Source organism: Microcaecilia unicolor, chromosome 3 (assembly GCF_901765095.1).
Source record: "Microcaecilia unicolor chromosome 3, aMicUni1.1, whole genome shotgun sequence".
NCBI classification, from domain to species: domain Eukaryota; kingdom Metazoa; phylum Chordata; class Amphibia; order Gymnophiona; family Siphonopidae; genus Microcaecilia; species Microcaecilia unicolor.
Window position 1 is genome coordinate 462,287,039 of NC_044033.1, and position 12,339 is coordinate 462,299,377.

Consider the following 12,339-nt stretch of genomic DNA (forward strand, 5'->3'; position numbering starts at 1 on the left):
GTCCCAGTATGGCAGCGCTTAAGTTCTTATGATCCTCGTGGATACACATATTATTCTTCTGTACATCATACATATTCAAAAGTTAGTTTCTGGTTTGTCTCTGCTGGTCTACTTCATGTTGTTGATTGTTAGTCCAATATAAATTTTATGTGCACCTGTCAATGAACTTTGGGGTCAATGTTTGTAGAAACTCAGGAAGAGTGGTGCATGAATAGACAATGGCTGTCCAATCCAGAATTTGAAGCTCAAGTGGTTCCAGCATCGCAAGAATGTTTAAGTTTTAATCAAAATCCTGGCACTGGTATTTTTTTACTCTAGGTGGGCACCCACAGCTATAATTCGGGGACAAATACCCTCTATCTCGATATCTTTTAAGAAATAAAGAAGGAGAAATCTTGGCTCAAAGTCCAACTACTCACACTGGAAACACTCCATTAAAAAAAAAAATGATATTTTGGGTAAAGCTAAGCTTCCAGTGTCCTTCTATGAAATTTCCACTGAAGTTATATTGAAAAAATGGAGCTCTCCTTTTGATGTGTGCAAACTATAGATCAGTACACTGTTAAATACTGATCATAAAAACTTTACTAACATTCTTTTGCTCATATTGGTAAACACAATACAAAACATCCCTCAGATAACTGAACAGCTTACAAACATATACATTCACAAAAAGTTCAGTAATCATGCCATACTTAATAAAATACAGCTAACAAATCACAATATGCCCCATTTAAAAAGCACAGCTAATAAATCACAGCGATCCTACATATAATTTCACTATATATTTTTATTATATATTTTATTTTGTATATTGTGATTTATTAACTGTACATTTAAGAAGACCAGTTGATATTGAGCTTTTTAAGAATGCATATTTTTGTGCTTGTACTGAACATATACCCTATATCATTCACGTAGACCAGACAGGGTTATAAAGGGCTGTTATGGGGTCAGCAATGTCAGAAGATTAATTAATGCATTACTTCAAACAAAAAGTTCTAAAACTCTGGCTTCTGTTTATCATTAGATGCTAAAAAGGCCTTTGATTAAAAAAAAAAAAAAGTCATTTCCACAGGACTTTATCTCAAAAATACATAATGTTTTTAAAAATTGCACTTGTTTGGGTAAAAGAACATAGTTCCACAATACGCGCATTTTTATATTCAGCAGAGGCATTGTTTCACTTTGAAAATTGGTTAAAATATGGTAGATAGGCATAGACACTATACTTATGTGGTAGTATGAAAATTGTCTTATACGTATTTCTGTGGGGGGAGGGGGGTTAATTTATAAAGCTCTTTATGCCTTCCAAGCATGTTTTATAAATAGAAAATAGTTCTTATTAAATTGGGCACTGGTATGAAGGTATGAAAAGTAGGCACATGGAAAAAGCATGTCTACTTTTATGCAGACTGCCTGAAGGTATTCCTTGGCCATGATGCTCAAAGATCTGGCGTAAAAGCCAACACCACAGACCCCATAGTGCAAGAAGAGTGCAGAAACATAGCTCTCCAATGATCAAAGCAAATGGTATTCAAATTATATGTGCACTATGAAACCAAAAGCAAGGGGAAGGAAACTGCCTGGTGCTTGTGCACAAGAATTTCATGGTAAGCGTAGCTCTTGTGCGCATACCCAGGCAAGACCAGAAGTGTAAGCACACATTGGTGCTGTTCTTCTGCACCTTTAAATAATAGAGTTTCAAAAACTGTTTTCACTTGAAAGGCTCATATTTAAGCACAGTGGCGCAGATGTGTGCTTACACTTTGTTTTGCTTGGACTCATACACATTTGCTTCTTACTATCAGCGTTTATAGGCTGCAAGGGCTTCCTTCTGCTTCTAAAAGACAAAAATGGCTGTTTAAAGTGAGAAATTCTGAAAAAAATTCTCTCTTCAAAATCTTCAATGCCACCCCAAGTTGGTGATAAGTTTCCAACGTTCAGTGCAGTATTTGTTTCTGCACTGTTCTCTGAGCATTGGGAGAAAATACCAAATTACCTCAATAACATCGAAAACCTTTGCTGACAATTTGCATGGAAAGATCAGGAAGTGGTTCCAAAGGGAACGAGCAAACTCCAAAGCGTAACCTAGATGAAGTACCTCTACTGATCTGAGGTGATATGGGCCCATCTCTAATAAAACAACTGTAGATGACCTCCAATGGATACAATCAGAGCATGCGCCTCCAAATCATCATTGGGAGGCAGTTGAGCTGACTTGGCCAGTACCTCCCCCCATGAAAGGGCTGTACCCTGAGCACCACCTGCTTTACTAGGGTGGTACTTTTGGGCTTCCCTGAAATGACCTCTACTGGCAGCCCGAGTTGCTAGGAGAGATCTATCCTCTGGGAAGTGAGGTCTCTTGGATTCCCTCCAAGTCCTTGCCGGACAAAAGCCTCCCTCGAAAGGGAAGCTGACTGAGCTGTACCTTCAATGCAAAGTCCACAGACCAATTTCAGAGCCACAAAAAAAAATGTTGTTCTGCCAAAGCCACAGCCAAACTCTTTGCTGAGGCCCAGACCAAATTATAGAAGGCATCCACTAAAAAGGCCATACCCATCTCCAAATTCATAACCGTGTACACTACACTCTCTCCTGGACAATCTGTAAGGTGCTCTGCCAATGAAAACAGGCACGAGTCACACAGCCCCCACAAATAGCTGTCTGTAAGACCAGGGCAGAAACTTTGGAATGCTTCAAGAATGCCTCCAAACAACGGTCCTGGGGGGTTCTTCAAAGCTGTGCCACCTTCCACCGGAATAGAAGTCTTCTTAGTGACCTCTGTGACCAATGAATCTAATTTAGGAAGGTGAATCCGCTCCAATTTCAGCAGAAGCAGTTGGTAGAGACATGCCATAGAACGTCCAACATGAAGAGCAGAGTCAAGCAACTGCCACTCTGCTTCCATCAGCTCCTTGAGATCCTCACTGAATAGAAAGGTCTTGTGGGTGGGGGGGAGGGGTGACGAATACCCTTCAGAAGAGGATCACCCTTCCTGGGCACCTGCAGCTGGTTATCCTCCAGACTCAAGGTCTACAAGACCTGAGTAATCAAACATGGCAACTCTGGCCACTGAAAAATGCAGACCATAGAGGGGTCATCCCCTACTGGAAGGTCAGAACCCTCCTCACAGAGGATACAAGCCCAAAATGTCCATATCAAATTCCCTATCTAATTGTGGAATGAAAACCAGAGAGTCAACCTCATCTGGTTCCTGAGGGGCCAAAACTTGCAGCCTCTTAGAAGCGATGGCCCAGCATGCATCTGAGCCCTGAAACTTCCAATAAGGATGACACAAGCTGACCCTGCTTCAGGAAAATGCCTGATGAAGTAAAAGAACAAATTAAGGAGAGAAGGGGGAGGCCCACCCGCATCATATCTGGGCAGCATGGGGGGAGCGGCAGAAGCCATGGCAGATTCAGCCTGAGGCAACATAACAGAAGTTCCCACCAAAACTGAAGCCTCTGCAGCCGACTGCTGAGAGCTTCCCGTTGGGTACTGATTTTCCTGTGCCGCCACACTAGCACTGTGCACAGCGGCTTCTGCCAGAGCTGACTCAGAGCAGATGCAGCAAAGGCTAGAAACCACCAACGACACTGGGCTGTGGAGGAGCTGCAGGGACCCGACTTCCCCACAGAAGCCACCATCAGCACATGGGAAACCTCCAAAAGGAACAGGCACACCTCATTGCAAACTTGCAGTCAGGAACAGAACTCCTCACTCTGGAGCCAAAGGGGAAACCAAACACTTCAGCAAGACTTGCCCCTTTCATACATGGAGAAAGCATTATAGAACCCTTCTCAGTAGCAGACAGAGGAGACCAAGGCACTGGCTCTGAAAGAGGAGTGGGAGGAGGGACCCAGAAAACAGGCATATGCACCACTAGGGCAAAGCCCCAATGTGGGAAGCACCCCAACAGCGGCAGCTGACAACCAAATGCCAGACAGAGCAGCTTCATATCAAGAGCTGACCAACAAGTGGGCCAAAAGGGCACACCACCAAAAGTCTCCTCCCCACCCCGTCCCAAAAAAAGGGAGTAGGGCTGCATTCACCTATCATCTGCTGACGAGGAGACTGAGAAATACTGACTGGCTTAGGGCTGCGTTCTACCTTATTAGGTGACACCACTCAGTTCTTCTCGGTCTCCTCATCTGCTGGTAGGAGGGCATATACCCACTCATAGGGAATGGTCTGGAGATATTGATAAGGAATCAAAACAAATTCTTATATATGCGTGATGGTGATATAAGAAAAATCCAAAATTCAGCTACTCAATTTATCTTTCTCCAGTGCTGTTCTAGCCTTGTAAACCCTCTTCTCAAGTTACTACATTGAGGGGCATAATTGAACGGGGCCGGCCATCTATAAGGGTAGCCATCTCTAACGCCGGCCCTGTTAGCGTACCCCAAATCGATATAATCGAAACCGATTTTGGATGTCGCAGGGACTGCCCAAGATCACGGGGGGGGGGGGGGGGGGTGTCGGAGGCAGGACTTGGGCGTGCCTAATACTTGGACGTCCTTGGCCCATAATCGAAAAAATGAAGGACGTCCCTGACAACCACTTGGATGTTTTCACCTGGACCTGTTTTCTTACGACTAAGGCACAAGTAGGTGACTGAAATGACCAGATGACCACCGCAGAGAATCGGGGATGACCTCCCATTACTCCCCCAGTGGTCACTAACCCCCTCCCACCCTCAAAAAACATGTTTCAAAATATTTTGTGCCAGCCTCAGATGTTATACTCAGGTCCATGACAGCAGTGAGCAGGTCCCTGGCGCAGTTTTAGTGGGTGCAGTGTACTTCAGACAGGAGGACCCAGCCCCATCCCCCCCACCTGTTATGTTTGTGGAGGTGGCCTCTTCAACCTTCTCTCCAAAAAGGTTATCCCCCGGCATGGGGCATCCGCCAATCTCTACTGAACCACCGGTTCCAAGTCAGAGACATATAGCCATGAGAGTCTGTACTTCACTATACTTTGGGCACAGATCCTGGGTGCCACATCAGAAATGTTGTAGGCACCCCTGGCCAAGAATTTACGACATGCTGCTTGACCAAGTTGTGAAGTGATTCGGCCTGCTCCAGTGGGAGAGAATCAGCCAAATCTAGCATATTGTGCACACAGTCCTGAAAGTAGACACTTGTGAACAGCTGGTATGATTGTATACGTGATACAAGCATAGGGGCACACTCGTTGCACAACTGCTCCCAGTGTCCACAGGTCTAGCAACCATACATACCGATGCTACCAATGCCCAAAGTCAATGCCACCGATGTTGAGGATTCTGACCAAGCTCCAAAATCCTCTCTCGCTGAGCCTCTCTGGCCAACTGAGTCCTTTTCTTCATGGGAAGACACAGGACACAATTAGAAAGACTACTGTCAGGCCCCAGGCACTAAAGACACTAATGGGTGTCCTTGCCAGAGGAGGTCCAATTTCACTGGGTACAGCACTTAAAGCCACTGGGAACTTGAGTGGACATGGAATGAAAAACCTCTGCAGCCAAATCACATAACTTGATGGTGCCACAAAATGGGGAAAGTCACCAGAGAAAAAGAAAGTGAAAATGTGACCCAAGTTAAAGCCTAAAAAGAAATAAAACTTAAAAGCGGGGAAAAGAACTAAAACCAATAAGGGAAGGAAAAGGAGTCAACAAGAAAAGGGCAGCGTAAAAAACAAGCCGAAAGGCACTGAAAAATAGCTCTTTGGACTGAGCTGTGAAGAGCAGCAGAAAAAAACGACCACTCTTCACCACGGTAGGAAAAGAACTGCTATAACCACGCTTTCACAGTGAGCGGGAAGGCACTAGGGCATGCACAGTGGAGTATGTCTTGTGCTCCACAAGCTCTCAATAGCTTGTCATAAGCTCCAGACCGGGCAACATGGGATTGTGTTACCCATACAAGAGAATAAATAGGTCTGCTTATCCTCGGAGAAAAATGGTTTATAAAATTATTCCCATGTGAAGAAAAGTGGAGAAAAACAATCTCTCAGAAGGTGTTCTCAGTAAATTCTTTATTCAAATCGATAAACAAAAACAGACCCGACAAGAGTTGTGTTTCTGCCCTACAGGCCTGTGTTGGGGTCTAGGAATTTTGTAAAGCAGTATATTTTCCCAGAGCGGTTAAATTGCAGCCAAACTCCTATGTTGTGTGAATATCACACGCAGTTCTCACCAAAAACAAATCACCTCGGTAACCTGCTGTAGGGCCGAAACACGACTCGCTTGGCATTGATCTTCAGTGGAGAGGTAACCTTCTGTTGGAGTTCACTTATAAAATTATTCTCCATATACCTGGAACATTCTTCTTGAGATAGTATGTACATTTTTGTTCTGAGGTTATGTCTGCCTGTAAGTTTGCTTGTATATGGTTAACAGACATAACCCACAGGTTCTGGATTGGTCTGGTATGGATACTAAGGAAACAGAGCTTCGTCTTCAATGCTATCCAAAATATACAAAAGAGAAAAGAAATTTGGCAAGATAATCCCTCTGAAAGTTGGTTGTCCCTTTCACGGTTTCACTTGCCTTGTGCTGGTCTATCAAGCCTCGCAGAGCATCCTCATCCTCTGGGAAGACTCCATGGAAGCGAAGGGTCTGCTCAGCTTCAGCCAACCATTCCAGCAAAGCATGCACAGTGGAGTGGAATTCCTCTGCCTATAATGAGAATACATTCATTTGTTAGGGGAGATAATAGGGATACCACAGATACAGAGTCCTCCCCTGAAAACTGGCAAGCTGTCCCAAAGAATTCAAGTCATTAGCCTCATAGAACTACAAGCATATTAACATTCTATGAAAACCTCAGTACCATACAGGGCCATTCTTTTCCTAACTCTATGATGGATAATATATCTTCCAAAGTTTAGGAAATCTAAGAGTCTATTAGAGTTTTCTAACACTTAATTTACAAGTAAAGCAAATTTAGAACTCTACTTCTTTAGGCAGATAGATTATTTGAGAGAGGTGGAAATATGGAAAAAAAATTTCTATTGTATTCTATTAATTCTATACTTAATGGTAAAAAACATGACCTGGAAAAATTAATGGCTTGTCACAGTGGTTCCCAAACCTGATCCTGGAGGAACCCCAGCCAGTCAGGTTTTCAGGATATCCACAATCAATATGCATGAGAGAGATTTGCATGCAGTGCAGGCAATGCATGCAAATTTCTCATGAATATTCATTATGGATAGCCTGAAAACCTGACTGACTGGGGTGCCTCCAGGACCAGGTTTGGGAACCTCTGGCTTGTCATATTGTTCATTTTAGAACTGATTAATCAAGCTTGTCTGAGTTTAGTCCATGAGGGCCACAAACAAGCCATGTTTTCAGGATATCACTAATGACTATGAATCAGAGAGATCTGCATGCTCACTATCTCCACTGTATGCAAATCTCTCTTGTGCATATTTATTAAGGATATCCTAAAAATGTAGCCTATTTGAAGTCCTTATAGACTGAATTTGGACAAGCCTGTGAAATATGAATTCAAACATTCCCAGCTCTGCCTTAGCTCCATTCCAAGACCACCCCAACAAATACCGCCAGGGACGTCAGTAATAATTTTCAGTAGCACTATCCAGATAATGCAGCTGAAAATTAGTGGCAGGCCCCGATGAGCAACACTTATTCGAGTAGGAGCTACTTTTACTCAGATAAATGCTGCAGAATATCAACCCCCCCCCCCCACCACCAAAACAAAAACAGGATATGAAAAATAAAATGTTTAGAAATGCCCATATTGTTTAAACAGACCTGCAGTATAATTTGATGAACTTCTGCAAAACTTACAGACTTCAAATATATTTGAGAGTCAAATTTTTTTTATTTATTAAAGAAGACATTCAGCAAAATATTCAAGGCAGATCCACCATGTGCTGTGGCAAAATCCTATGAATTTCTAAACAAATCCACAGATTGGTACAGAATCAAAGATAAATGATATCCATCATGTTCAATTTTGCACTGAACTAATATGTACATCCTTGCTCAAGTTCCTCTGTGTGTGTGTGTGTGTGTGTGTTTTCTCTGAGTTTGGGGTCACCAACTTGCTCCCATGTCTCACTGACTTACTTGACGGAGTGCTTGTTCCAGCCGAGTCTGTTTGGACACAGACAATGTACATACAGTGTCCCAGCGATTGCTTAGCTCTTGCATTTGGACCTTCACCCAAGAAGAGTCATCGTGGCTGCCTTCAATAAGTTCTCGGGCTGATCGTTTCAGGGCCTGCACACTGCTGGTTCTCTTCCCCAACTCCTTTTGGAAGACCTTAAAGGTACAAAAACACAAATTTGAATGTTACTTAAAGAATATAGCCAAGAGAAAACCTTTCAATAATCTTCATTATTACTAAGATAGTGGAATTTTGGTATTCACCAGAGAGTCATTTATAGTTTACAATAATCACTTTCCTAATCTTTGTGCCATTTTACAGGCCACCAGGAAAGTGGCAAGACTCCCAAACACAACTTATGGACTTCATCTCGAACACATGTGTCTCCGCCTCAAACATCCTTATAATAGGAGATATCAACCTACACCTTAAAGACGACACCTCCACAGGCACACGAGAATGCAAAGAATTTTTAAAACTGTGGGATTTACACACACCCAACACTCAACCAACACATATAAAAGGACACACACTTGACATCATTACACACAAATTCGACCCGGACTCAACTATACTACTTACTGACACAAGTTGGACACCCTCACTATGCTCAGACCACCATAAAGCACATGTCTCTCTCAACTGGCGAAAAACAGACAGAAGCGCAATCAACAAACATGAACGAACAACATACACTACAAGAGGAAAAATTGACCCCACAACATTCTGGCAACAGATCTACCAAAACGAATGGCCAATAAATGCAGACACCATCCAATTCCTCCAAGAATGGGACAATGTATGTAAAACAACATTAGACAAAATCGCCCCAATCCAAACCAGAACATCACATAGGAAAAAAACAAACCCATGGTTCACTGAAGAACTGAAAAAACTCAAAACACAAGTCAGGAAACTAGAACGTGCATGGAATAAAAAGAAAGATGAACAAACACTAAATGCCTGGAAACTACTTCGAAGGAAATACAAATACACCATAAAACAGACTAAAAGACTACACTACAAAACATTGATTGGACCAAACTACAAAGACACACACAATCTCTTCTACCTAGTGAATAAATTGCTGGACACCACACCAGTTACAAACAATAGCAAAGACATACCAAATGTTGACAACCTTGCGAAATATTTCAAAGAGAAAATTACACAACTACGACTCAAAATACCCGCCAGTCCTACTCAATATGCCACACTCTTAGACTGTCTAGAACCAGAAGACGGAATATACCCAGCAGACAGAACCTGGACCGAATTTGAACTACTATCTGAAGACCTCATCTCTGAAACACTCAAAAAATTCGCCAAATCTTACTGCAAACTAGATATATGCCCAAACAACCTCATGAAATCAGCTCCTCAACAATTCATAACAGACCTAACGAACCATGTCAACTACATGCTACAAAACGGACTCCTCCCAAAGGAAAAAGGAAATATTTTACTTACCCCAATACCCAAAGACACAAAGAAAAGCGCAAGCGAAATAACCAATTACAGACCAGTAGCATCTATACCACTAATAACCAAAATAACTGAAGGGATGGTAACAAAACAACTCACAAACTATCTAAACAAGTTCTCAATACTGCATGATGCCCAATCAGGATTCCGATCGAATCACAGCACAGAAATAGTATTAATTACCCTAATGACTAAATTTAAACAACTGATTGCAACCGGCAACAATATACTCCTCCTACAATTTGACATGTCAAGTGCCTTCGATATGGTTGACCACGGAATCCTACTACACATACTTGAATATTTTGGCAAAGGAGGCAATGTCCTAAATTGGTTCAAGGGGTTCCTAACCTTGCGATCATACCAGGTCACATCAAATTCAACTACGTCTGCTGCATGGACACCAGAATGTGGAGTACCACAAGGATCACCCCTCTCCCCAACTATTTTCAACCTAATGATGATACCCTTGGCAAAACTACTAGCAAACCATAACCTTAACCCACATATATACGCCGATATATATCCCTTTCAAACAAGACATCAAAGAAATCTACAATGAAATTAACCAAAGTTTACACATCATGAACACCTGGGCAGATGCATTTCGATTGAAACTGAACGCAGAAAAAACTCAATGCCTGATACTTACCTCCCAATACAACACGAATGAATTTACCACTATAGACACACCAACACTAAATCTTCCAATCTCAGAAACTTTAAAAATCCTTGGAGTCACTATCGACCACCACCTTACACTGGAAACTCACGCAAACAACACAACCAAAAAGATGTTCTACTGCATGTGGAAACTGAAAAGAATAAGACCATTCTTCCCAAGATCCGTCTTCCACAGCCTAGTGCAATCACTCGTACTCAGCCATCTGGATTACTGCAACTCACTATACGCAGGATGTAAAGAACAAATACTGAGAAAACTTCAAACAGCCCAAAACACAGCAGCCAGACTCATCTTCGGGAAACCAAAATACGAAAGTGCAAAACCCTTACGAGAGAAACTACACTGGCTCCCACTCAAGGAACGCATCACCTTCAAAGTATGCACACTAGTCCACAAAATCATCCATGGTGAAGCCCCAGCCTACATGTCTGACTTAATAGACCTACCACCCAGAAACGCCAAAAGATCATCCCGAACCTTCCTTAACCTCCACTTCCCAAACTGCAAAGGCATAAAATACAAAGTGCTGCACGCATCAACCTTTTCCTACATGAGCACACAATTCTGGAATAAACTACCACGCAACCTGAAAACGATCTACGAACTAACCGACTTCCGCAAACTATTAAAGACTCATCTCTTTGAAAAAATCTATTGAAAGGATCAAAACAAATGAATTACACACACACAGTTAGCAATGCATCAATACATTCTCTTCTATATTCTTATCCCCAGTAATTTTATCACATTTAAACCTCAATTTACAGTTAAAATGTTATACCCGAATGTTCTCTTGCTATTGTTCTGTTGCCCTATCAGCATCCGTTGTTCTTCCACTGTTCCATCGTTCTTTTCCTTGTTTATTCCCTTAATGATACATTGACTTTGTCCTACCCTAACTCCTCACAATGTAACCCATAATCGAGTTGTAACAAATTGTATTTCCATCAATACAATGTATTGTAAGCCACACTGAACCCACAAATAGGTGGGAAAATGTGGAATACAAATGCAATAAATAAAATAAATTATTCAATAGTAGATGCTAAACAGCCCATAGCTGCAGTTTACTCCTGATGAAGGCTAGGAGAGCCGAAACACGGCCTGTGTTGAGTGTATAAGTGCATCTGGGACTGTGTCTATACTTCTATTGGATCAAGAATGAATATACAGCAATCAATAAAGATATTGTTTTCATCATCTTGGGTTGTCTTGATACTTCATTCTAACCACTTCTTTGAGGTGTCACACAAACAAGCTTCCATTATTTGGAAAACACATTTGCAGATTATAATTAATTATAGATAATCAGAAATATAAAGTAAACATATAAGAAACATTGCTAAAACTACAGGAGAAGAAAGACACTTCATAAACCACAATAATAAATGATGAGACCTTCACTGTGTTACCAGATACTTGGATGAAATTAGCTACAGTAAATTTTCTAGATTACTGATGGTATCTAAATTGTGCTAACACTTGTTTGGATTAATACTTGGACTCTAACATTGGTGTTTCATTTAAACACTGGCACTTGAAGTTATACCTGAATATTCAGTGCCAGCCGATACCCAGGTATCAGCACTGAATATCTGAGTATACCGGTGATCACCAATGGGAATTGAACCCAGATTGCCAGGATCAAAGACCACTGCACTAACCATTAGGCCACTTCTCCACTCACCACTTGTTCAGTTTCCCTAACACAGTCCATGTAGTTCTTTGCACATAGAAGCCACTGGACTCTGGTTAGACTATATATAATTAACCCTGCACTATCGAGTTCCTGATAATTTTCCCATGCAGACTTAGGTAGAATGTACGATATGCCTTTTGACTGTCCTAATTTGCGTCATTATTGAAAATCTATATGGGTATTGTACAAACTGTTTTTCATTATAAGCTAATCTTTCTTATCAAGTGATCATTTTGAAATCCTTGCTATTTCAACATCAACTACAACAACAACATTGTTACTTATTTAATGCTCTTTTGTAAATTGCACTTAAAACTAGGGCTGCATAGCTAGCAGTCCATGGGGGA

General features: G+C 41.7%; 1 protein-coding gene across 2 annotated transcripts in view; it reads right to left on the bottom strand.

The window, feature by feature from the left end:
• The window catches only part of DST (dystonin), a 509,263-nt gene that overhangs the window by 43,876 nt on the left and 453,048 nt on the right, over window positions 1-12,339 (bottom strand). For both annotated transcript variants that reach the window (XM_030198986.1, XM_030198985.1), the window contains 2 exons: window positions 8,084-8,278; window positions 6,536-6,664 (listed from right to left, as the gene is read on the bottom strand). In XM_030198986.1, the coding sequence (XP_030054846.1) occupies window positions 6,536-6,664; window positions 8,084-8,278 (324 nt within the window). The remainder of the gene's footprint in view (window positions 1-6,535; window positions 6,665-8,083; window positions 8,279-12,339) is intronic.